Genomic DNA, 26,532 nt, shown 5'->3' with positions numbered 1-26,532 from the left:
CAGTGAGGTATACAAAAGAAGTATTACTTCCATTTTTAGTGGAAATCCAATCTAACATGGATTAAATTATTTGATTTGACAATGTCAAGTCAGTTAATAAAAGCACTTTACCAGTCATAACATTTCTGTTTACAAAGCCCTGTGTCAGTGAGGATTGTTACTTTTGTAGTTGTAGCTTCTGATTACACCACAATATCATAACAATAAAAATATAATTTTACTCACAACCCCAATGCACTACACATCTGTTTTTCCTCCCCAAGACTGTTTCATTGGATACCTAATTTTTAGTTATAGGACAATGGATACACTAACATCTTCCCCTGCCACAGTAGCCACAATGATTTGTATTTTACAGAAGAGGAAACAGGTTTAGAAATGTCAGATGCAGGGGCAAGGGCAGGAATTTAATCCAGATCATTCCACTACCTTTACTGCCGGCACTGGACCTTTCCTTTGCTCTTTCCTCTCCCCTTTCCCGTTCCTCTCACTTTTTCCTTTCCTCTTTTCCTGTGTTGTCCTGATCCTCCCACCCTTCTGCCCAAGGCTGGATCACACCTTTCTCATTTTAAAATCTTCTGCACATCATATAGTCATAAATATTCGACAAATATTTATTGAGCACTGACCATAACACATACCAAACTGTGCTAGGTGCTGGCAAAACGATGGAGAGCTTACATGAATCACGAATCACAAATCACATTTACCTTTTTTTTTCGTTCGCTTCTCCCGAGAATCTTAGCTTTTGAGTAAACGCCACAATTCCCACTCCTTTAGCACATGTTTGAGTCTCAACCACAAAACACAGGGCGGCTCTGAGCCACCCAGAAGCGCCTATTCCGCGACCCAGGCCAACTGAACCTAAACTCCAACTCGAAATTTCCGGAAGAGGAATAAAGGTCAGAAATGGCATTTCCAGGTTGTTCCTTAGAACCAACTTCCGCCCACCCAGCACAAACGTAGAGAGACATCCATACGTGATGTCTTGTCGACATTCACAGAAGGCGTCCTTCGTCTGCTTTATTTTTGTTTACCGTAGGGGCCGAGATTTTTAAAAAGGAGAGTAGGCAGAAAAAAAACAACCGGTTGTTATGACAACCAAACATGTCTGGAAAATTCAGCCAATCAGCGTGCGGGAATGCTTCCGGCTTAGCCAATGGGAAGGCGCACTGTACGTAGGGCCGCCCAATGGGGGCGCGAGCGGCGCGGTATTTGAATCCTGGAACAAGGCGACAGCGGGAAGAACCCCGGCGGTGCGGGCCCGCAGTGCAGATCCAGCAGTGTGGCTGAGGCTTGTGCCCTCCGGCTCCAGACCTCGTTCCTCCTGGCGCCCGGCCGGCACTCTTGCCTGCCCCGACCCTCATGGCGCTGCTCCGACCCCCGACGGTGAGTGGGCCCGGCGACCCCCTACACCGGCCGGGGGCTGCAGCCCCGCAGCCCCCGCAGACGCCTCTCGCTTCTCCCTCTTCTGCTCAGAGCTTCTTGGTCCCAACCGGCGCCGCTTTCCCCTTCTTCCGGCTGCCTGCTTCCCCCGCGCCCGGGCCCTGCGGCCTGGCCTCTCTGGCTGGCCTCTCTCTGCCCGGGTTCCGCTCTCCCTTACCCGCCCCCGCCCCGGCCCGTCCCTGCCCTCGGGTGGGGGAAGTGCGGGAGTGCGCCTCGGAGGTGGCGTTTGTCAAGGGAGCCTCCGGAGCACGGGGCCCAGTCCTCAGCGAGCGATCCCTGAATGCTCTTTGTTGTTAGAGAGCTGTGCAAATACAGGTTCTTAGGATTTCCTTCCTCTCTTCTCAAACTCCTTGCCAGCAAAGGGATCCGTGGTGGGGCTGCGGAGCAGAAGGACTGGAAGAAATTCCATAGGCAGGCAAGTGTTCTGAATGTTTGATCAGGCCACAGCCGTGGCTGTTTTTCAGATTTTTCGCATTTTGCTTTGCGTGAGTTTCCCATTTATTTCTGCACACGAAGTCTTCCAGGCTAAGTTCACTAATGTATGGGCTTGTCCCTTTAAAAAAATTTCGTTTCTTTACTCAAGTGTAATAGACATTTTGCACATAATTTGAAGCAATGTGGCAGACTGAGAGAGAAGGGTCCAAATTCGTTTATTTCATCTTTGCAGAAGTCAAAGTGTTAATGGTGTTTTGGACTTTTCTTTTTTTGTGGGCTTGAATTGTACCTGGATCTGCTTTTCCTTTGCTGAAAAAAAGAGGGCCCTGCCACACCTGAGGTCCATCCTCCTGGCTGCGGCCTAGTAAAAGCTGCCAATCCTCCCTTCCAGATGGAAGTAAACTTAGTCAGACTACCAGGCTTCAACCCATAAGCGTTAAACTTTCAAATACTTATTAAAATTGGCAATTACTGCTGGAAAAATTGAACAGTGTGTCTTTTGAGAATCTTAGTAAGTTGGATACATTCAGTATTTAATTCCTGTCCTTCTGCAGATTTAAGTCAAACTGACAAGCAATATGTCTACTCTATCGCATAACGTTCTTTCATAGTCCAATTCTTTCTATTGAGGGAAGGCTTGAGTTTTTCCCTGCTCCTCTGTCTGTCCTGGTAAGTTCATTCAAACCCCCTGTTGGGAGATTTTTTTTAGGATTAGGACCCCCAATTCTTGGGGATAGGACATGCTGGTTTTTTCTCATGAAATGTTTATCACTTCTATAATAAAATTAACTTTTCTGTTGAATTGCTTTTTCTAGCAAGTTTTGTTTCTGAGCACATTCTGTCTAAAGCAGGTTAAGGTCAACTAAGGATTTTTATTCATGCAATTCCAACTTTCTCTGACTTTGAAAGTAAAACTGTTTTACCCACAAAAACTATTTTCTTTCTAAGTATTCTTAGCATAAGAGTCCATGCTATGGCAACCTCATTTTAAAATGAGGCTTTTAAAATTTTAAAAGGCTGCATCTCTGAAGATATGTCTACAGAAGTACCTCTTATGTCCAGAATGGCATGAGAATCAAAGCTAGTTTAGGTTTTAAAGGTGAATGAGTGATTTGTCTAATTGAGAGTGATGTTGTCAATTACAGATAGCATTTTTAGATTTCCTAAAATGTACCTTTTTCCTCTGGCAAATAGATCTCAGCATATCCACCGTTACCTAATAAATTCTAAATTTGGGCATCTGACATTAGCAAAGTATTGTAAATTGTCTCAACTCAATTTGTTTTTTTAGGTGTCCACTGATTTGGAGAATATTGACACAGGAGTTAATTCTAAACCTAAGAGTCATGTGACTCTCCGCCGGGCAGTTTTAGAAGAAATTGGAAACAGAGTTACAACCAGAGCCCCACAAGCAGCTAAGGTAACAAGCTTGAGGCGTGTACACATGCGCCCTGGGCTGATTCTGTACAGCGTTGAGGGCCTGCTCTGGCTGTCTTACCCTATTCACATTTCTTTTTCTTTGTAGAAAGCTCAGCACACCAAAGTACCTGTTCAACCCACCAAAGCAACCAATGCCACCAAACAATTGAAACCTACTGCTTCTGTGAAACCAGTGCAGATGGAAATATTGGCTCCAAAGGTAGGAAGTTCTGAACTTACAAACATACTTAATGATGTAGGCTGGTTTTGGCTGGACTGCAAGGGTGCCTTTATCATCACGGCAACTTTTGAAGAATATTCATAGCTGGGGCTCTCCTTTATTTATTTTTTGGGAGAAGACTTGCCCTGAGCTAACATCTGTTGCCAATCTTCCTCTCTCTTTTTTTCTTTTCTCCCCACAGCCCCAGCACATAGTTGTATATGCTAGTTGTAAGTCATTCTAGTTCCTCTATGTGGGACGCCACCACAGCATGGCTTGATGAGCGGTGTGTAGGTCCGCGCCCAGGATCTGAGCTGGCGAACCCTGGGCCACCAAAATGGAGCATGCAAGCTTAACCACTCTGCCATGGGGCTGGCCCCTGGAGCTCTCCTTCAAATGAACATATATGTCTTTTTAGTAATGGTCCCTTAATATGATGTTTTGACCTTGAATAACAAAGTTAGTTACCTTAATACCCAAATAAATGTAGTGATCTCAGAGTGAAATTTGGTAGGTTTTGTTAAAAGAATCCACTATTAGAATGAACTTGCCCATGGAGGCTGTGGAAGCCCTCAGTTCTGAGACCCACACTCATATAAGAACAAGGTAATGCCAAAATTCTGTGTGTCGCAGTCTCTGTGACTGGTTAGCTGAGTTGAAGTTAGAACGCTGATGGACCCATTGTCCTGTTCACTTTCCACCATGTTCAAGTTCATGCATGCTCTCATCCACAGGTTACATACATTTGTGTAATTACTGAGACAAGCACTGTTGTAGGTGCTGACAATACAAGAGTAACTACTTCACTCTTTCCAGCTCAAAAAAATATGTATATTAGTGTATGTTTGAAATTTTTCAAAGTAAAACATTGGCTATGTTTGAGAAATATATATATTGAGCACTTACTATACATATCCGATTGTATTAAGGCTGATGGAGACGTTTTCCCTTGAGGAGACTTATCCAGAAGGGGCATATGTACCTACAAATTAAATTAGTGATCCTAGGGAATGACGCTGGGCCATGGATGACCGAATGTCAAATGACTGCCGTAGATGGAAGGGCCATCCTTCAGAAAGTGCATCTAAAGGAGGGCGAGAACACCGCGGGAAACTTCACGGAATAAGCGTGATTTGTATGGACAGGGAGAAGCTGATAGAAAAGAGCACCTTTTTAGAGAACGAAGCAGCAATAGGAATCAGGGCACCAAAGTGGAAATAGGCCTATAATCATGTCCTTTGGACAAGGAGTCAGCAAGTCTTAATTGATCAGAAGATTCACGTGAGGAAGCAGAAGTTTCAAGGTGGGAAGAAGGTTGTGGTTGGATTTGAAGGCCTTGGAATTTGGATTTTGTCTCATTGGGCAGTGAGGAACCTCTGAAAAGTTTTGAGGAGGCGAGAAGTGATCAAGTGTAGGGCGGCCATGGAAGGGACGTAAATTAGGAGGATTGCAATTGTCCGAGCAAGAGCTGATGAGGGGCTTCAACCAGCCCAGATCTCCCCTAAGTGTTCACGCATAGACCACATCAAATGTGTTAGCATGTGCCCAAACTCCCTTCAGGGACGGCATCCTGCATTTAGGAGGAACTCTTTGAATGTGTTGCTTGGAGTGAAGGAGTGAGACCCTTAAGCATTTGACTATTTAAGACCCCATTTATGGAATAAATTAATAAAAAATAGGAAAGTGAGGAGAGGGGGTAGCTTTGGGGGGAAGGTGTCTCGTTTGGCTTTAGATTTGTTGAGATAATGGACGTCCACCTGGAAATGCAGCTGGAAATGTGCCAGGAACACCTGAAGGACAGGAACAGACTTGTGAGCCTTCTACTTAGAGGCGATGGTTGCAAGCATGTTGCTGTTAATAAGACAGGAAAAAAAGGTTCAAGAACTAAAGGTCAGAACAGATAGTCAAGGTGAACGTTCTGTTAATAGGCCTTTCCTGGGAGGTTTCTAGTGACCTCCTAAATGCCAAACCCAAAGCAGCTTTTTAGACCTTGACCTCTTGACCTTTATGCAGCATTTCCTAAGGGTGACTGAATGTGGTTCCTCCCACGTTTCAGAAGGGCGATTTAGCAATATACTACAAATGGTTTTTCTCCGTATCCACTATGTCTGTTTTTAAAATTTATCCTAAGAACATGATCAGAGAGACAGATGAAGACTTTTAAATAATGTTAAATGAAAATCTCTTATATAATGGAGAAATATTCTATAATACAAGATCAATTAAATCCATTTAATGAAGAACTATGAAACCACGAATAGCATGTTTTAGTAGAATATTTAAAGATATCAAAATGCACATTGTATTAGTGAAAAAATCAGATTATAACACAATATAATGCAGTGCAACCCCAGATTTGCTTTTTTTTTAAAGATGTTATTTTTCCTTTTTCACCCCAAAGCCCCCCCCCAGTACACAGTTGTATAGTCTTAGTTGTAGGTCCTTATAGTTGTGGCATGTGGGACACCGCCTCAGCGTGGGCTGATGAGCAGCACCATGTCCGCGCCCAGGATCCGAACCGGCAAAACCCTGGGCTGCCGAAGCAGAGCACACGAACTTAACCATTTGGCCACGGGGTCAGCCCCCCAGATTTTCTTTTTAATAGTGTTCATTTATATTCAAAATACTGATGTAGTTATTTTTGAACATTATGTTGAGCTTAAAATTGACTTTTATTTTCTTCCTTAAAGTTTTCAGACTTTTTGCCATAGGTACATATTACTTTTCAAATCAGAGAAGAAGAAAAAAAGGCAAATTAAAAAAAAAAAAGCAGGGGGTGACCCGATGGCCGAGTGGTTGAGTTCGTGCGCCCGCTTGGGTGGCCCAGGGTTTCACTGGTTCGGATGCTGGGTGCGGACATGGCACCACTCGTCAGGCCACGCTGAGGCGGCGTGCCACATAGCACAACCAAAGGCACTCACAACTAGAGTGTACAACTATGTACTGGGGGGCTTTGGGGAGAAGAAAAAGGCAAAAAAAGAAGATTGGCAACAGTTGTTAGCTCAGGTGCCAATCTTTAAAAAAAAAAAAAAGGAGAAAAGCAAAGAACCAAAAAATGTTATGAACAAAACAAAGGAGAAATTTCCTCCTGTGACCTCCACAACTCCACTCTTTCTGAGTTCCCTTTACTCCACGTCTCCTCGGCTGACTCCTTTTTCTCTAGCTCCCTGGCAAAATGGAGGCCACTGCGTTTCAGATAAAGAATTATGGACCTGTGGCTCAGTTCATATAAAAATCACTTCTGTGGTTGAAAAGTGCTTCTCGTTTTAGAAGACATCAAGCATTAATGAACAATAATTGTTTCCAATTCAAACACACTTTCCTCTGGGCAACCGAGTACAGAAGAGACCGTTAAGTCTGTAATTTACGGGGAGCCCCTCGCCTGGCCTGTCTCTGGTCAGCCCTCTGGCCTTTGCTTCGTCGCCATCCTCTCTATCTGCAGTCATTGCTGCCCGTTTAAGCCCTTCCCCGAGGTGAGGAAATGCCAGTGGAGCACAGGGTTTCTGGCAGCAGGAAGCCCTGGAAAGCTTCTAACATAAGCCGTGTGTTCATGAAAGCAGAAGCCCCGGACTTCTAACCGAATTCGTACCAGCCTCCCTGAAAAACTGGAGAGCAGGGTCTTCCTTTATAGCAGACGGAGCAACTGAATCGCAGAGGGCCCTCCTGAGGCCTGGAGGGGGCCCTGCAAGAGGGGTTTGCCGCAGCTTAGCATCCTGCAGTAACTGGAGGAACCTGTGTCTTTTGCTGACTAATGAGGTTTGGCAAACGCTGAGCAGCTTGAAAGGAAGGAGAAGGCTCTTCTAGCCCCTTGGTTGATGGACACTGGGGAGACCAGTTGAATGAAGCCCCTTCTCTGTCCTCGGGTAGCTCCCCATCCAGTTGGGGATGGAAGGAGTGAAAGCATGAGTTACAATCCCCGTTGCCGGAGGTGGGGCAAGCTTAGGAGCTGTCCTGGGTCACAGCCGGAAATTCAAATGACCTTTTAGAATTTACAGATTTGATGTAAACACTAAATTCAGTGATAGTCATTGTTCAAGTGTAAGGATGTTTTATAGCCTAACTTCCCCTGATACAAAAACTATCCATAAAAAAGAACTAAGCACAACTGTTCACATTAAAAAAAAAGAATGCCTTTTATTTTCAGTTACACAAGAAACACAGGCTTAAGAAAACAAAACAATGCAGAAATCCATAAAGTACATAGAATAAAAGGTCAGTTCATTTTTACTACTCTCCCTACCCCACAAATGCCATTCCATTGCGTTCTCTGAAGCCCATCAGTGACTGATTTTGCCTTCCTCTCATCGCGTGTGCCTTTGTGTGCATGAGGACACACTCACTGCCACAAATCCTGAACTGGCTGATCAGAATGGGCAGTTTTTCTTGGAGTCCTTCCTTGCTGCGCTTAATTGACATTATCTATCATAAATTTGGTAAATAGAGGAACTCTGTGCTTTACCACAGCTTGTGTAAATACCTATATCTTTGCATGTTAATCTCCATCTGTTCCCTCAACACACCCAGCTCAGTGACTATCAGTCCTGGGAAAACTTCAGCAGGCTTTGCTCAACTCCACCTGGCTCCTTGCCAAACAGGACGTTTCGAGTTCAGCAAAATCTCACATCTTTATTGTTTCATCTGATAAGAATTTTCACTTGTCTCTGACAACCCACAGATGTCATTCGTTAATCTAATTTGAAGGTTTTTATTCTCAGACCACTCTTGTCATTCAAAAGTTTGTGACGTTAACTAGCCAATACTTTTTTGTTTTGTTTTGTTTTTTTGAGGAAGATCAGCCTTGAGCTAACTGCTGCCAGTCCTCCTCTTTTTGCTGAAGAAGACTGGCCCTGAGCTAACATCCGTGCTCATCTTCCTCTACTTTATATGTGGGACACCTGCCACAGCATGGCTTTTGCCAAGTCGTGCCATGTCCGCACCCGGGATCAGAACTGGTGAACCCCGGGCTGTCAAAGCGGAACGTGAAAATTTAACCGCTGCACCATCGGGCTGACCCTGCCAATACGGTTTTTAACTTTGCATGGCGCAGGCGCTGGACCAAGGACTGCACAGTTGGCCCACGGGGCTCAGGCTACTGCCTGCAGAATGAGTGGGATCTTAGAGAAGGTTTGAGCATAATTAAATCATGCTGGAGTCCAAAAGGACTGCTTTCAAGCAATTCTAAATTAAGGGCCGCGACAGTCTCATCCTGGTGGCTTTTGGGTATGGCTAAAGTCAGGTGACCTTCTGAGTAGACCCAGGTAAACATTGCAGGCTGCTGAGGCAGCATGTGGTGTACGGGGCGATAACCTCTGCCTCCTTAAACCAGGCTTCCTGGTACTGCCTGCCCTTCCTGGCGAGAGTGATGATGCTCATCCCTGGAAAAGGTAACCTTACACTGAAGCGACATGTGCTTATCAAAGTGCACATCTGATTCTAGTCACTCTTGGTCAATTCCTTGAGTGTGTTCACTTACCTTTGGATAAAATCTAAACTCTTTAGCCAGGCTCTTGCTCACCTTTCCAGCTCATCTTCTTCTTCTTCTTTTTTCTTTTTTGGTGAGGAAGATTGGCCCTGAGCTAACATCTGTTGCCAATCTTCCACTATTTTGTATGTGGGACCCCACCACAGCATGGCTCAAGGAGGGGGTGTGTTGGTCTACACCTGGGATCTGAATCCTCTAACCCCAGCCTGTGAAGCTGAGCATGCCAACTTGACCACTAGGCTGCCACCGGGCCAGCCCCTCCAGCCCATCTTCTCACACCTCATGTGCCACCTCCCACCATCCCAAATCAAAGTGCAGTTCCCAGACTTGCCTTTACTTCTCGGCTACCCCTGGGACTTCGTACTTGCTTACCTTTTGCTCACTCATTTTCCCTGAGGTCCTACCCTCCCTGGTACCCTTGTCTAGGTTCCCCCTGGTACCTCGAGTAGCTCTTCTTGTTCTTTCTAGTCCCTGGAGGTCCTTAAATTCTCGCATAAATGGCATGCCCATCTGCATACCCCTTGCTCACCCGGCTCTTCCTCAGTTAAGACCTTTGCTTAAGCGGGAGGGGCATGTTCTGAAATGCTATATATATTTTGTTATTGTTATTGTTTTATCGTTCTCTAAGACTGGAAACTATAATCACTGAACGTTAATGTAAATTAAAGTTGTCTGTTTATTATTCAGTCGTCTCTTTCTTTCTATATTTTATTACTTTAATATATATTCTTTACAGCCTAGCAGCCCCGTTAGGTTTTACTTTCAGAAGTATCTCTTACTCTTTTCAAAAGCAATGGTTTATGCTTCATTATTAAACACTTGTTTTAACTTACTTTATAAATGTTTCATTTGCGTGATTTTTATAAATAATCGCCCAGTCAGCATAAGAAAATAAAACACTGGGTGTGAACTGGCTCAGTGTTTCCTTCCTCCTCCTCTTTTATTCATAGGCTGGGATGTGCCTTTGTGCTTTGTAGTTGCCAAACAATTTCTCGATTTAGAATAAATTAGTTGATGAAAAAAACATTACACTTGCAGAAGAGGCTGCCGCTAAAGTGAGCTGTCAGCTCTGGCGTCTAAGTTTCTTTTGCTCCGTAAGTATTTATGAGCACCTGCTGTGTCAGGGGTGATACAGGTGTGTGAGATGCCTCAGTGGACAAAGCCAACTTAAATAAAGGTAAACTTATAGAGCTCTCATTCTAGCAGAGGTCACAGAGAGTAACGCACATCGTGCCTAAGTAAACTCCATAATCTATTAGAAGATTATGGTTCTACGGGGTAAACCACAGTAAGAGAGGTGAAATGTATGCGTAGGGGAGCAGGAGCAGGTGGTGGTGTTAAATAGGAGTCAGGGTAGACCTCCCTGAGAAGGGGACATGTGAGCAAAACGTGAAGACCGTGAGGGAATTACCCACGGGATTCAGGGACAAGAGCATTCTGGGAAGAGGGAGCCGGCTTGCAGTGAGGGAGGCCCAGCCGGGAGGCTGGAGTGAAGCAAGCCACGGGGAGAGAAGCGGGAGTGGGATCAGGAGGGGAGGGGAGGGCCAGATCACGCAGGGCCCAGAGGCCCCTCTGACAACTTAGGTTCTCACTTGGAGTGAAATTAGAGAGGTTTAAACAGAGGAGTGTATCTCTGAAACCTTCATCTACTGCATCTTGAATTATTCACCTGACTCTGGAATTTATTTGTTTTAGCTTTAACATATTTCAAAAATGCCCATGATACTTTTAAACTGGTTGGCTCTGCACGTATCTGTGGCTAAGCCTCCTCCTAAGGTGCTAATAGCCGTGTTTTCATTTGTCGACGTAGGCTCCTTCTCCTGCACCCGAGGATGTCTCCATGAAGGAGGAGAACCTCTGCCAAGCTTTCTCTGACGCCCTGCTCTGCAAAGTCGAGGATATTGATAATGAAGATTGGGAGAACCCTCAGCTCTGCAGCGACTACGTTAAGGATATCTACCAGTACCTAAGGCAGCTGGAGGCGAGTGGGCCTTTGTGGTTTGGTTGTACAAGCAATACAGAATTGACCACACAGCTGGGAAGGAAACGAGGTCAGCTTGTTAAACTTTTAATTCCACCGACAGGTTCTGCAATCCATAAATCCACATTTCTTAGATGGAAGAGATATAAACGGACGTATGCGTGCCATCCTGGTGGACTGGCTGGTACAAGTCCACTCGAAGTTTAGGCTGCTGCAGGAAACCCTGTACATGTGCATCGCCATTATGGATCGGTTTTTACAGGTGAGTGCGGCTGCCGGGACTTTGTACCAGCGGCTCACTGAACATCGCATTTATGCAGTGCCAAGCCGTGGTCCCTCTGAAGAAAAGACTAAAAGGCAGTTTCTGAGAAGCCAAAGAGCTTCAGGTGCTAGAAACGGAAGGAGTCCAAGTGTCGAATCTCTGATGATGCTGACCGTTGCTGGCCATTTCTGTTAGGTCAGCCCGCTGAAAATGCTCAGGGGAAATACTGCATTGCCACAATCTGTCATCAAAGGAAATATAGGACGTCAGTGTGAAGCCTGTGGTGCCTCGGATGCTGGTTTTCCAGGCCCACTTGTGCAATTTCCGTAGTTCGGCACTCTTTGGTATTGTTTTCTCATGTGAAAAATGAGGAGTTTGGTTAGAGAACTTCACGGTTTCCAGCCAGCTGTGGCATTGAATCTCTGTAGACGAGGGAGGAGGCAGAATATTTTAAAAAGGAGCCAGGGGTATGTGTGGGGAGTGTATACTGAGGTTGCGAGGTCTCAAAAAAGTAAAGAGGAATGTAAGAAACTATGCTGAGATGCAGAGGTGATCATCAAAATATTTATCAGCTGCTAATGCAAAAACACGGACCAGTTAGAAGAAATGCCAGACATAAACCACTAGTGTGTTATCTACCAAAAGGTCACCCTGTGGATGAGGATTTATTTATTTAAAGTCAACATTTATGATAGAGGTTTAGGTCAAGTACAAATTCTGCCCGAGCAATACAGTAATAACTGTGTTTATAATAATGACCCCAAGATACTGCAAAATCCTAAGTAATCATAGACTCAGTGGTTCTCATTATACAGTCCTCTCGGGTAGGAAAGCACAGTTATATTTAGATTCTCAATAATGAAAATTATTGAAGCAAGAAAAGGAAAGTTTCAGTTTGAAAAAAAAAAGGGAAATTAAAGGAAACACTTATACCCAAGACTGAGTCATTTTCCCTGACTCTGAAGCGTCTTTGAAAGATTCTTCAGGCTGAATAACGAGTGTACTTTGGTGAGGATGAAAGAAACGTCTGAGACACCCCCTTCCTCGTCACTGGGCATTCATGGAATTCCTGCTGTTTTGTTTGGCCTCGTCTTGATTCAGACCATGTTGATGGCATGTGGGGGCCGCCCCAGACCCTCAAGCTGGGATGATGTGGGGGGAGCAGCGACTAGGAGAGGGTCGCCAGACGTAACTCTTCCCTGCTCAGCAGTTGAGTGATCTTGGACTGGTGTTTGAATCTCTTCTCAGGCCATCTATGTGTAAGTGGGGAAAAAATAGCGTATTGCCGAGGATTTTTGTGAGGATTCCATGAGATGGTTGTTAGAATCTTAGCACTGTGCCTGGCACACGGTGAGTCCTTAGTAACCGACAGCTGCTATGAGCAGTGGTGGTACCTGCTATTACCATTCAGGTTTCTTGTGCCCTTAAGAGGAGTACGAGCAGAGATGACGAGCACTTCTCCAGAACTTGGTTCCCTGTCTCTTTCTTCTACCCAGAACCCCAGTCCTCTTGTTAGATATGACTTCTGACACATTCCTCTTCAATTAGGTTCAGCCAGTCTCTCGGAAGAAGCTTCAACTGGTTGGGATTACGGCTCTGCTTTTGGCTTCCAAGTATGAGGAGATGTTTTCTCCAAATATTGAAGACTTCGTTTACATCACAGACAATGCTTATACCAGTTCCCAAATCCGAGAAATGGAAACTCTAATTTTGAAAGAACTGAAATTTGAGTTGGGTCGACCTCTGCCACTACATTTCTTAAGGCGGGCCTCGAAAGCCGGGGAGGTGAGTGCCTCTGGGTCTGGGGCAGACTTTATTTTGCTGCTTCTCTCATCCTAGAAACATTGATCCAATTACAGGAAAGCTTATGAATTTATAGGAAGCCTCTTTTAGATAAGTCCTAATGCTTGTCTCATCCGTTCTTCAGAGAAAAGACCTCCCGTTCTGTGTTTGTCATATTGTGGAATAGAGCTGGCTGTTCCTGGGAGGGAAAAGTGACTTAAGTGGATTTGCGTTCCTAGGCCTTCACCCAGAATTTTGCAGGAGAGGAGTAACAGCTGTGCTTTTTACTGTCCTTGGCTGTTCTTTCATAGGTGGATGTTGCACAGCACACTCTAGCCAAATATTTGATGGAGCTGACTCTCATTGACTACGACATGGTGCATTACCACCCTTCTAAGGTGGCAGCGGCTGCTTCCTGCCTGTCCCAGAAGGTTCTAGGCCAAGGAAAATGGGTGAGTGTTGCATTTAAGAAGAAATTAGTTTGGTTATATTTTAGGCTTTCTTGACATGAAAGGCCTTAGCATTTTCACAACACTATCCTTGAAGCAATTGTTAAAAGTCCAAAGGCCTAGAAGAAAGCTGCTTGGAAAGACTCAGTTGGAGTCTGAGGGACTACACCGTGGTACCCAAGTGTATTGTAGAGTTATAAAGAATGAGGAAGGCCAGTGAGAACTGATAGGCTAAGATTTCTGGGATATTTTGTTAAGTGAAACAAGCAAGTTGTCAAGCACACAAGACAAAGCAAGGCCAAGGCCTGACTGATGTAGCCGGTAAAGACAGAATGAGCCACTTGTACGTTCATACAAAGAGCCGAAGATGCCAGCTCCCTGGGTGCTCGACTCACACTGAAAAGGACAACGCCGAGACAAAAGGGGCCGGATGACTGCAAGGCGAGTCATGGGATACCCTGCTGTAGATGAGCTGATTGTAGACTGCCGCTAAGCGGCTTTATAGTCTGTAGCTGTCCGCTGAGAGCAGCAGAGCGGCAGCCTCACCAGAACCCAGGAGGGAATAAGAAATGGCCTCCTGACAGCCTCCCAAGGGAGAGAGGGAGGCGAGCGGGAGATGGCTTGGAGGCAGCTCCTCCCAAGCTTGCCAGCCCCTCCTGCTCCAAGAGGATCACAAGGCCTTTTGCCAAGACAGGTCAGCTGTGGCTCAAGCCTTTGTCAGCTGGTCTATGTGGATCCGTGCAAGATTGCCAGGGCACCGTGGCGGAGCTGTGCCTCCACACGAGAGTGTACAGTTTACATTTTATGTAAGAAAGAAGGGAGATGAGAGAGAGTATATGTATATGTGTTTATGTATTTGCTAATTTCTAAAAAAATACACGAAGAATAGACCAGAAACTAATGAAAATGGAGATCTATGGGGCTGAGTGGGATCAGAGTAGAAGGTGAAGGCTGGGAGCAGGGCTTCTGGTCGTAACTTTTTATTAACCTGTATACAATATAAGGTGACTTTTTATTAACCTGTATACAATATAAGGTGACTTTTTATTAACCTGTATACAATATAAGGGACTTTTTATTAACCTGTATACAATATAATGTGACTTTTTATTAACCTGTATACAATATAAGGTGACTTTTTATTAACCTGTATACAATACAAGGTGACTTTTTATTAACCTGTATACAATATAAGGTGACTTTTTATTAACCTGTATACAATATAAGGGACTTTTTATTAACCTGTATACAATATAAGGGACTTCTGAACAATATGAGTATTTTATGCACATCCTAAAGTGGAATTAAACAAACAATGTCACTGTATATCAAATTGGTAAAGACCACAGATGGAAGAATTAATTGAAATAACTTTTGAACACAGCATTCTGACTGTGCATCTTTAGTGGGGTGTGAAGTTAGACAAAACAAAGGACCGACAAAGGAAACACACTTAAAGTTTACTTAGGAGGTTGATTGTTAATAGTAATCTGTTATTGTAATTCTGAAACTACTCATGTATACTGTAGGATAAAGCAAATAAACATTCATGTTACTAAGGATTAAAATTTTCACTGTAAGAAGAAAGATAAAATATTGTTAACAATTGAAAAGGGAAAATCCAGTAGTATTAAATCTGTTTTGAAAACATTAGTAAATTCATAATAAAAGGGCCCAGAAACAATGATAACCCGGTAGCAATGGATATACCTAGGGCCCACGTCTTGGATACTGAATACCATTACCCACTAGGAACTAGTTCTCTTTTGAGAAATAGCTGATTTCAGGGCCGTGGCATGGGCACTATAAGGTGAGCCTGGATCAGTTTGTAGCAGATAACAAGCAAATTCTCAAAGATCAGTGGGTCACATCAAAAGGACATAGGAACTGACTTGAGAGCTCTTACTGACTAAATTTGAGCATTACGAAGAATAGTGGCAGTAATAGATTATAACACATTAAAAAACATCCATGAGTCCTTAATGATACAAAAGAGAGAAAGAAAGGGAAAAGAAAAGAAAGGAATGAAAGACTTTTTTTCCCTTTTTTTAATCAGTTAGAATGCTAGCTAATTGAAGTAGAAAAAATTGTAGAGTTAGAAATCCACCAATTTTTAATCCCCAATGTAATAATTGATTCAAGCGAGGATCATCAATTGATGTTTATATCATTAGGTGACATAATTTTGGGGAACAAGATTCCCATGTCTCAAAATATCCGCACACACAAACAGTAATTCTGAAGAAAAACTGTGCTTTTGTGGAGACATCTGGCCCTTAGCACCTTGACCCGGTGATCAAGCTCGACGTCACCAGTGGTGGGACCCCCTGATTTGACCTGCCTCCTGGTGCAGGAGGAAGAATACAGTATCACCTGCACAGGATTCGTGGCCAAGACATTTAACACAAATCCAATCATCAGGAGACACTCAGACAAATCCACAGTATGGGGCATTCCAAAAGTGACTGGCGTGAATCCTTCAAAAAAGTCACTGTCATTTAAAGCTAAGAAAATGGGAGTTGTTTTAAATTAAAAAAGACTAAAGACACAACAACCAAATGTACTGCATGTACCTTGATTGGACCCTGGACCTAAAGAAAAATCTATAAAAGATATTTTTGGAACAATTGGAGAAATTTGAGTATTGACTATATATTAGGTGATATTATGGAATTGTTGATAATGTTTCTTATGTGATAATGGTATTTTGTGGCTATGTAGGAAAATACGTTTTAGGTGTTTAGGTATCTAAACGCTTCTGAAGCATTTAGAAGTGATGTGTCAATGTGTCATGAAGATATATATATTCACACACAATTTTTCCTGAACCATTTGCAAGTGTGTTGCAGACACCATGAGAGAGAGAAAGTGGCAAAATGTTAATAATTGATGAATCTACACAAAGGATATCCAGATGTTCATTATATTATTCTTTGAATTTTTCTGTAGATTTGAAATTTTTTAAATAAATAGCTTGAGGCCAAAAAGCCACTGGTACGTGAATGGTACATGGTCCTGGTACCAATGCTCATTTTAGCCAAATTACTTCACTCTTAGACACACTTCCTTGGGCTCTAAAGCAATTAACTATAGGTCTCCCTGTTTTCTGGGAACTGATTTCAAGTTACCAGTAGTTGTGTGTTATTTCAGGATTCACTCCTGCTTAGTTCTTTCTTTCTTTGAACGATTTTAGGATTAAGATTAAATTGTGGTTTGTTTTCCCATCATATTGTGCATGTGAAAGAGATGTATCTTTGCTTTTAGAATGTTATCACAGAACTGAAATAAAGTCAGGGTATGTGTCTTCATGCGCAATAAGTCTTATTATCAGTCAGCAACTGTCCTTTTGCTTGACTTTGGTCTCCGGGCGGCTGGGTCACGAGGCTGGCGTGGCGGCTGCGCCGCGTGCTCTCTTCTTCAGGGCTTAGCTGTGTAGGGCCCAACGAGGGAGTCTGGGGTGGTCTTAGTGCTTCTGGACTGGTAGATTAGATAGCTGCCTATGGCCCAGTTTCTTTCTTAATTCTGAACCTCTTTCCCTGGCTGACGATACGGATACCGGGGTTCTCGAGCTCTCCCCCAGCCACTGACTGGCAGGGCTTTGATGGGGGGACATGTGACAGGTGCTGGGCCAGGTCTCTGCTCTTACCGTAGAGGGAGCATTCTTTTGTTGGGTTTTGTTTTCACTCTGTCCTCCTTCCATCCCCTTTCAGTGTAGCGATAGAGGTACGCGTGGGAGCTTTATTAATTGTGGAACCCCACTTCCCTGCACAACTGTCTTTAAAAAATAATCACATGGGACCTTTGACACTTGCTTTAGCTGGGAGCTGAAGTCCTGCTCAGAGCCACATCGTCCTGCTTTTACTGGCTGCTTTGCTGTACATGGCGGTGGTTAGGGCTGTGACTGAATGTTCTCCTGTAGCTTTTCCTTAAGTAGTGCCAGCATGTATAAGATGTGCTCTTCCAGAGAAGTGGAGGTTCATCTTGCTCCTTTCCTTTGTATTTGTTTCAGAACTTAAAGCAGCAGTATTACACTGGATACACAGAAAATGAAGTGTTGGAAGTCATGCAGCACATGGCCAAAAATGTAGTGAAAGTAAATGGAAACTTAACGAAATTCATCGTGAGTACTCATTCCTAAGCTGTGGAAGGCATTGGATGACAAGTTTTGTGTATGAGAGTATGTGCACGTATGTATGCGTGTTTGTTTTCACGTGAATAGATTTTTGGTATATGTGAGAGTCTGTCTTAGCACAGACTCTTTCTATTTTTCTAGTGCAGCAGGGGATGGAGCATACTGATACACCCTGAGAGCAGACTTTCTTTAAAACAAGGTAGATAGGCTATGTCCAGGCCCTGGGTAGCAGCCGGGCAGCTGCGCACCGTCTTTATCCACTTGTGTCCCAGCATCCTCAGTAGGGCACTCGGCAAGCAGGAAGGTCTGGTCAACATGAGGTCTGGGACAGCAAGGGCCCACCTCCCATGGCCCTGTGGAAGCCTTGGGTATTCTGGTGATATTTCTCAGGGTCTTTGTCCAGAATCTTTAGGGACACAGACTGGAAGGCACCTGAATAGCAAGCATGGTGGAGAAGGAGGGGCAAGCAGCCCAATCGGGAAGTGTCCTGGGGGCCTGATGTCTGGCTCTGTGCGGGCCTCCTGAGAGGAGGAGCCAGAGGAGATCGGGTGCTGTCCTGCGCTTGGGTGATGCCAAATATCAGAGCTGACCAGGGGTCTGGGACAAAGGGCAAGGTGTCTGTACCAAGTACCCTTGCACCCTGCTCTGCCTCCTTCCGTAGGGTTTCAGCGTGATTTAGCACACTGTGGAAGCATAATGGGTTTCCAGTCCTGAGGGTATCATCTGGGATCTGCCAAGCACTGGTTGCCACGCACTTTTATTGCCAGTATTGCTGCCGTTCCTGGCGAAGCTGTCATGTCCTGATGGCACTTACATATAATAAGCAGCTCCCATCTCCCTCCCCTCTGGTGCCTGATGAGAGAAAGCCTGCTCCTTGGACCTTGAAATAATTTGTTCCCTCCTCACCTATGCTACCAGCTGGGCTCTGTCCATTACTAGGCGTGGAAGGAAATCGCCATGCACAACACATGACCTCAGAGCGCTGGCTGGCTTCAGTGATCCAGCAGCATCCTACCGTCTGGAGATTGTGGGTCTGGCCCTTTCATACTTGTCAGTGAGCCCAGGAACAAGGCGTGGGTGGGGGGTGGCTGATGTGTGCTTAATCTGAGATGACTTCTGCAGGCCGTCAAGAGCAAGTATGCAAGCAGCAAACTCCTGAAGATCAGCACCATTCCTCAGCTCAACTCAAAAGCCGTCCAGGAGCTGGCCTCACCTCTGCTGGGCCGGTCCTAGGCTGCCATGGCCTCTGCGGGACAGCTTCCTCCGTCTGTGCGGATCTGGAACACTTGACTTTGTAGATAGCCCTCTGCTCTATTCCGTGGAACCTTTTCTCCAATCTCTTTTCTAAATAGATAGTGAGGAAAAATAAAGCTCTTGATTTTTCTTAAGGTATCCTGTGTGTATTTATTTGTGTGGTCTACACTGAAGACGTCAGGAGAAGCTTGCTTTGACTAATTTCTTTTTGAGCTTTTACGAATAGCACATAAATCATTGCCGTTATGGCTCTGGGAAAGCCCTCCCTGCTATTTTGTCAAATGGAAAAAACTAGAACTTGGCTTCAGTGAATGCTAACCCATTCCTAAACTTCTTGAATATAAAAAGATTGATTGATGATGAAAATTTAAAATAGGAGGATGGGGCCAGCCCCATGGCCGAGTGGTCAAGTTGGCACGCTCCACTTCAGCGGCCCAGGGTTTCGTTGGTTTGGATCCTGGGCACAGACGCAGTACCACTCATCAGGCCACGCTGAGGTGGTGTCCCACATGCCACAACTAGAAGGACATACAGCTGGAATATACAACTATGCATTGGGGGGCTTTGGGGAGAAGAAGGGAAAAAGGAGATTGGCAGCAGATGTCAGCTCAGGTGCCAATCTTTAAAAAAATTTTAAAAAATGGGAGGATAGCCATGACAATTCCCTTTCTAGAACCTATCCAACTATTTAAAAAAAAAAAAAATTTTTTGTTGAGGAAGATTAGCCCTGAGCTAACATCTGCAGCCAGTCCTCCTCTTTTTGCTGAGGAAGACTGGCCCTGAGCTAACATCTGTGCCCATCTTCCTCTACTTTATATGTGGGATGCCTACCACAGCATGGCTTGCCAAGCAGTGCCATGTCCACACCTGGGATCTGAACCCCGGGCCGCCGAAGCAGAATGTGTGCACTTAACCCCTGCACCACCAGGCCGGCCCCCCAACTATTCTTTAGTTCCTATACAGGAACACCTGACCACTAGGGCGATAGCCACCGGAAGTAACCCTCCTAACGTGTCTCTCTCAAAGGCACGGTTGGGAGCTGGAAGAGCAGTCCTAAGGGGCCACGGCTGGAAAAGGAAACGGGCCTGTGACATCCTGTTGAAGTTGAAAGTTGGAGTGCGTTTTCCTGTTGTGCTGTTTCAACTGCATTACGGGTTACCTTTTTTTTTTTTGTGGTGGTGGGCATTTGATCACATTTAACATGGTTTTCTAAGGTGGAATGCATTCTCTGTCTCCGATCACTATCTTAAAAACAAACCTCATAAAGTAAATGAGCCTCTTATAGCAATGACTTCCCAAACTATTAGTTCAACAAGATCTTAATTGGTTTTTTGAGAGAGAGGAGTTAGTCAAACACATTTGGGAAACATCACAAAACTCATGTAAGATTCATAAAGGTTCTGAGGAGCTTTGAAGTGAACTCATTTAAGTCAGCATGTCCCCAACCTAGAGTGCCGTAAAAGCTGCCTGCCAGCCGACAGCGAAGGTCTCAGGGGCCTGTGACTCAGCCGGGCCTTGTGGCTGCCGCGGAGGAGCGCCTGGCTCCGCTGGGGCTTGCTCCTTGCCCCCTTGCCTGGGCCGGCCAGGGCTGCCTGAGGAGGGAGTCTGTAAGTTTTGAGCATCTGGAGGACCCGAGTAGATGTTGGCATCCTAGTATAAAGTGGTACAGCTCCCTTGTCGAGTTGGCGAAGGTGTTCTTACGGCAGCTTAGACTGCCTTAGGTCACTTGGGAACGCAGCGAGACCATGACAGGGAGCTAGCTGTCCTGGCTCTGAAAAGCAAGGCTACTTCCCAGGGACGCTGGAGCTCCAGCAAGAAAGGATGGTTTGTAGGCATCTTCCAAAGACATTTTATAGCTTCTTTATTATGTATTTTGCTTAGTTAAATATTAAATACCCTGACTCAGGGAATTCTTACTTCCAGGATGTCATAAATAAAAGATCTTTAAGAACTTCCTTATGTGCCACAGAAGGCACCCAGAATAAAGTGATATAATAAATGTGAAATAAGCTGTAAAAGCAGAAAGGATAATGTTGTAAAAACACTGAAATTAGGAAATGAGATGATGTAACCACGGTATTTGAAGAGCGCAGACCCTGAAGCTGGGTTGCACGGGTCTGAGTCTGCTTGGCAGCTGTGTGACCTGTGTCTGTGTGTCTGTAAGACGGGGATAAGAGTGTCCACCTCACAGTGCTGCTGTGCTACAGAAAGTATGCCGAGCCTTTCACACGGTTTCTGGAGGTGCTCGAACGTTAGTGGCTGTAATTTTTGGGAGGTTGGTGGTCTTGGAAAGAGACAACTCAGCGTTCCAAGATATGTTAGCTGCATCTCTTGCCCATCAACGCAGTTTACAAATTAACAGCTGTTGAGTCCTATTTGTGAGTTTTTCTTTTCTTTTTTTAGGTTTTTGATTTTTGAGAGAAAGACATTGGAACTTTAAAGGTTGACAATCAGACTATCAAACTCCTTAATATTTGTTGAATAGAAGAGAAAGATTAAAAGTGTGGGTCATGGGTCATCAGGGTCCAAATAATGGCTCCTCTACTTAAGAGCTGTGTGACCTTGGGCAGGGGGGTGAACCGACAGAGCCTTCTCATTTGCAAAGTGGAGATTTTAGATGAGGTCATATTGGTTCGAGGGGGCAGGAACAGTACAGTAGGAGGGAAAGACATCAAGATTAGCTGGTAGGAGTGAAAGTGAGCTCCCAAATTCAGAAAGAGCTGTGAAGATTAGCCAGGCCTTGGGGGAACACAAAGCAAGGAGCGAAAGGGACAACACTGTGGAATGGCTCCTACTTTTTTGACCACAAAAGTGAGGGGTGCCAGGAACATGGTTGGGCGCTCCAGCAGATGCGCCGTGCACACTCCACTCCTGAAACTGGACTCTACCCCCACCTGCCAGTGAACCCACCCAGAGAACCACCTGGAAAAGAAGTAGCAACCAGAGGCAGGGCCAGCTCCACTCAGGGGAGGTCCGGGGAGGACTTCGAGGGAGGCAGGAGGGGAAAGGATTTGAATGATGTAAGCCCCGCTCTGTGGCAAACCAGGGGAGATGGTAGTTGCATGGATGTACAGTCGTGTTGTCTCTCACTTGTTCTTGTGAGCGACTGGGCCTGGAAGAAGCCATGGCTGAAGGAGGACGCTCTCCCTGACACCCTGGGCAAGCTGCTCTCTGGGCAGAGACTCCCAGCCACCCTTGCGGTTGAGGTCACGTCACTAAATCCCGGCCAATAGAATATGAGTGGACGTGGTGTGTGCACTTTGCAAAGAAAGTTTTAAAAGGGAGCTGTGCTCCTCACCCCCTTTCCACCTTCTTGGGGCTGGACTTGGTGACGGTGCCGGGTCCCGTCTGACCAGATGGGCTGGGACAACACGTTGGGCTGTGGGTGGTGTGCGCTCCTGCTGGTGGGGCAGCAAGCTCGTAGACAAGGCCTCCCCGTTTGCCCTCTCCGTGAGCATCAGTCCTCTTCCCTAAGCGCTGTGGAAGAGCCGGCCTTTCCGAATGTTTTCAGAAAGCCAGTTGCTCTCCCTGCTGCGCCCCGTACTTATTAGCACTTACCCTCTGGTGGTCCTCAAAATGTGGCCCGGGCACCCCCGGGGGCCCTGAGACCCTTTCAAGAAGTCCATGAGGTCAAAACTATTTTCATGATAATGCCAGGATGTTATTTGCTTTTTTTCACACTGTCAGTGGTCTAAGGTGAATCTTTTAGAGGTTCCATGACACATCCTCACTTTGGTGGTTGAGGAATGTGTATGTTGATGTTTTAAATTTTTCTCAGTTTGATTTTCCAATACGGTCAATGCTGATAGCTACAACCAACAAAAGCAGAACTCTTCAGGGTCCTCAATAATACTGAAGAGGCTAAAGGGATTCTGAGGCCAGACTGCCAGTTTCCTACTGGTTTGACCACCTCAGCCCCAGGGTCCACGTTCAAACCTGCTCGCTTGGTTCACAGTTACGTTCAAACTTCGGTTGAAGGATCTGTCACATCGTCACACTGCACATTCCACTGCTACAACACACATGTGGTGTCACGCTCTAGAAGGCAGGGATGGCCCCTTGATCCTCTTTATGTTCTCCCAGGTTAAGTGACTCTTGAACCGCACTTTTGTTCAACTCAACAGTGAACCAAACGGCAGGCCTGACCAGCTCCAGACTAGAGGAAGCCTAGGTTAAGGACTTTAGTCTTCCTCACCTATAAACATGGATTCACTCACCTATTCTCGCCACATCGGTCGAGGCACCCATGCTGAGACTGGCACCGGATGAGGCACGTGGGTACAGGGATGGGCGCTTGCTCTGTGATCCCCACGGAGGGGTCTTCCCGCTGCTTGTGGGGATGTTGAACTCACTTCCTGCTTTGTCACCCAGAGCCTGATGGGGCCCAGTTACACACAAGTTTACAATGCCAATCATTAAATTAACAGCAGCCAGGACTGATTCCACCCACTGCCCCGTGAGTGTTTGTTTTGTTTTGTTTTGATATATAACATTAGGGAAAATTATTTATTTATTTGTTTGTTTTTGAGGAAGATTAGCCCTGAGCTAACATCTGCCAGTCCTCCTCTTTTTACTGAGGAAGACTGGCCCTGAGCTAACATCCATGCCCATCTTCCTCTGCTTTATATGTGGGATGCCTACCACAGCATGGCTTGCCAAGAGGTGCCACGTCCACACCCGGGATTTGAACCAGCAAACCCCAGGCCGCTGAAGCAGAACGTGCACACTTAACTGCTGTGCCACCGGGCTGGCCCTGAGATAGCCCTTTTCAAAAGAACCTGTGCTTATTCCTGATTGTCCTGTCAGGCACAAATTCTTTTAAAGTCATGTTTCTTTTATCCCAGGACTGATTTTTCAGAGGAAAAACAAAAGCTTGTCCCAGCCAGCCAGGGGTGTACGGTACCACTGGAAGGTAATCTTGGTGTTGCTGCCCATGAGAGCAGCCTGTGCATTGAGGCTGTGGGGGAGCCCATGATGCCCCTCGGTTTGAAATCCAGTTCTCTCCTTCCTCCCACTTTCCGTGAGTCCAGAAATATGAAAGTCTTTTGTAAAATATAGACTATGTGTCAACAAGATTGCCTTTCCTTGTGTCATCACATTATGGCTTTATTTTCCTCACTCTCTTATTTGGTCACAAAATGAGCTAAAATATACTTTAAACATCATTTGTTATTGTTGCTGAATGAAGTTTGCTCTGTATTCTTGAAGTAAAACAGAATTAAATGGCTTACTTTGTTCCAAATTCACATACATTCTTTCACTTATACATAACCCCTGATCATTTTTTCCCATGGACCTGGGGATCCTGAAATGACAAGAAGGTGTGTGCCAGTCAGACCCTACTTTCCCGATAGCTTAAGAATGGCTGTGGCAACTGGGAGAAGGAGAGGTAGAGAAGTGACAGTCTCCCCATGACCATCCCCTTACTGATGGACATTACATTGTTTCCAACTTGTCACGATTACTGTGCTAAACATTGCGTTGGTTTGCTAGGTCTGTCTTAACAAAGTATCACAAACCGGATGGCTTAACAACAGAAATTTATTCCTACAATTGTGGAGGCTGGAAGTCCGAGATGCAGGTGCCAGGCGTCTTGGTTCCTCCTGAGGGCTGTGACGGAGGATCTGTTCCAGGCCCCTCTCCTTGGCGTGAAGATGGCTGACTCTTCATGTCATCTTCCCTCTCTGCATGTCGATCTGTATCCAAATGTCCCCTTTTTGTCAGGACACCAGTTATATTAGCTGAGGGCCCATCCTAATGATTTCGTTTTAATTTGATTACCTCTGCAATGACCCTATTTCTAAATAAGGTCACATTCTGAAGCACTGGGGGTTACGACTGCAACACATCTTTTGGCGGGGGACACAATTCAACCCATAACAAATGTCACAAAAGAACAAGGTGGTTCACTGGTTCCTTTATTTATTTAGGAGGTTGGGGGAGGGACACGGGGTGGGGTTGGGGGGCGGGCAGAGGAAAATTACCTAGCGGGAAAGAGGGTTAGGAAGGGTTGGCAGGGACCGAGCTAGAAAGCAGGAACACTGATTCTAGAGCTGAAAAGGAGAAGTGCACGTTTGTAAGTACCTGGTGCGAGTTCTGTAATAAAACCTACCTTATGAATAAGTACAGTGGACTACTACTTAGTACATTCATACATGTTTCTACCATCTCAAGATTTTTATATATACAGTATATGATCTGTTTTTATAAATGTACAGCTTGGAAAAAAGAGATCCTTCTCGTAATAGGTACAGCATTGAACACAAAACCAACATGGGCCAGCCACATTCCAACTGAAGACCCAGAGAAAGCAAGGCTGACAGCCCAGCCCCAGCCCCCGCCCCCACCCAGCCCGGTAGCCCTGATGGTCCCGGCAAAGTGTCAACCAGGGCCCTCTGCACCTGTGGGCTCTGCAGGCCACGCCCACCCTGGGCGTCTGCGCTGGAAGTGCCCCCTCATGCCAAGCCCAGCCTGCAGAGAGCAGGTCCACCCCGAGGGAAGGTGGCAGAGAGGAATGTGTGTGTCAGGTAAAGAAAAGAGGGATGCAAGAGATGTGCTCTTCAACTCAAGGCACTTGTCAGCGGCCACCTACAGCCATTCCTTGGACCTGGTGAGCGAGCAGGTTACTGTTTTGACAGAGCCAACGAGGTCTGAGGAGACCTTGCCTGTCCTCTCGCCAGGGTTAAATACAATAAATAAATCTTAGGGGGTGGTTGTTTTGTCCTCCTGGGTTCCTATGAATAGGCTACCTTTTAGGATAATTTATGGAGCGACACTCCCTTGTCCCCAACGCAGCTTTCTGATGTCCTCCATGGGGAAGGCGCTAGAATAACTCCAGGTCTTGCAGAAGCAATTGCTCACTATGGATCAGAAGGAGAGCCCCAAATGTCCCCTCCCCTGTCTGTGCCTGGAGCTCCTTCGCCCCGTGCGTCAGAGTCTCTGTGCGCCTCAGATCTTGGTCACGTAGTTGTTGGGGAACAGGCCCTGCTTGCCTCGTAGTCGACCCGTCCACCAGCCAGAAGGATCTGCGGGGAGACAGAGATGGTGAGCGTGAAGCCGAGCAAGGCCGTTCTGCCCGGGCCACTCACACCCAACACGGGTGCCTCAAACGGGCAGTGCTGACTTGGCTCCATCCACGTTCTTTTTTTCCTTCTTTATTTTCTTTTGTTTTCAATGAAAAAGTATCTTGTAAAAAGTAACCCCTCCCCCACGGCAGACACACAGATGTGCCACTCAGGGCCCCCATCAAGGAAGAACCTGCCACCAGAGGGGTTTTGCTGACAGTCCTCAGCTGGCCACCCTTTAGGGCAGCCCAGCCTCTGAGATGAGGCCACTGATCCTCTGGGGCAGCCTCGGGCCACTGCCTGAGCCAGGCATGGGCGTTTCAGCCTCCCCAACAAGCAGGCCTTGCTCTGGAGCCCCTGCTGGGCTGGCAGCCTGTGGGCTGGCGCTGTGGTCTGATGGCACCCAATCCGGCTTCCTCCCCTTTCCCTTCACAGGTGCTACCCACTCCCCACCCCCCGCACCCCCCACATTCCCCACGCCACCTCAGCCCCTGCTTCTGGGAGAACCTGTCTGCACCACTTCATAATCCTTCCTTCCCATCTTAATCCCAGACCCTTCACCGGCAATAAGAATTTGGTATAGATTCTTCCAGATCTTTTCCAGTG

The 26,532-nt window shown here is 45.8% G+C and overlaps 2 protein-coding genes across 3 annotated transcripts in view; one reads left to right on the top strand and one right to left on the bottom strand.

Annotated features, from left to right (window-relative positions):
- The first annotated feature begins 1,190 nt into the window (after positions 1-1,190).
- Positions 1,191-18,999, top strand: CCNB2 (cyclin B2). The gene is made up of 9 exons (XM_014835324.3): positions 1,191-1,389; positions 3,173-3,301; positions 3,407-3,520; positions 10,813-10,983; positions 11,087-11,245; positions 12,794-13,030; positions 13,339-13,479; positions 17,486-17,596; positions 18,731-18,999. The coding sequence occupies exons 1-9, from the start codon at positions 1,366-1,368 to the stop codon at positions 18,839-18,841; spliced, it is 1,197 nt and encodes a 398-aa protein (XP_014690810.2). The 5' UTR covers positions 1,191-1,365; the 3' UTR covers positions 18,842-18,999.
- A 5,765-nt stretch (positions 19,000-24,764) lies between these two features.
- Positions 24,765-26,532, bottom strand: part of MYO1E (myosin IE) — a 192,194-nt gene continuing 190,426 nt past the window's right edge. For both annotated transcript variants that reach the window (XM_070500699.1, XM_044764793.2), the window contains one exon: positions 24,765-25,887. In XM_070500699.1, the coding sequence (XP_070356800.1) occupies positions 25,811-25,887 (77 nt within the window). In that variant the 3' untranslated portion in view covers positions 24,765-25,810. The remainder of the gene's footprint in view (positions 25,888-26,532) is intronic.

This window comes from Equus asinus, chromosome 2 (genome assembly GCF_041296235.1).
Source record: "Equus asinus isolate D_3611 breed Donkey chromosome 2, EquAss-T2T_v2, whole genome shotgun sequence".
Classification (NCBI taxonomy): domain Eukaryota; kingdom Metazoa; phylum Chordata; class Mammalia; order Perissodactyla; family Equidae; genus Equus; species Equus asinus.
This window is presented reverse-complemented; position numbering and strand designations above follow the sequence as displayed.

Coding starts and splice junctions, on each gene's coding strand:
- CCNB2 (XM_014835324.3), top strand. CDS start 1,366: ATGGCGCTGCTCCGACCCCCGACG. Junction 3,521..10,812: donor TGGAAATATTGGCTCCAAAG/GTAGGAAGTTCT, acceptor TTGTCGACGTAG/GCTCCTTCTCCTGCACCCGA. Junction 13,031..13,338: donor GGGCCTCGAAAGCCGGGGAG/GTGAGTGCCTCT, acceptor GTTCTTTCATAG/GTGGATGTTGCACAGCACAC.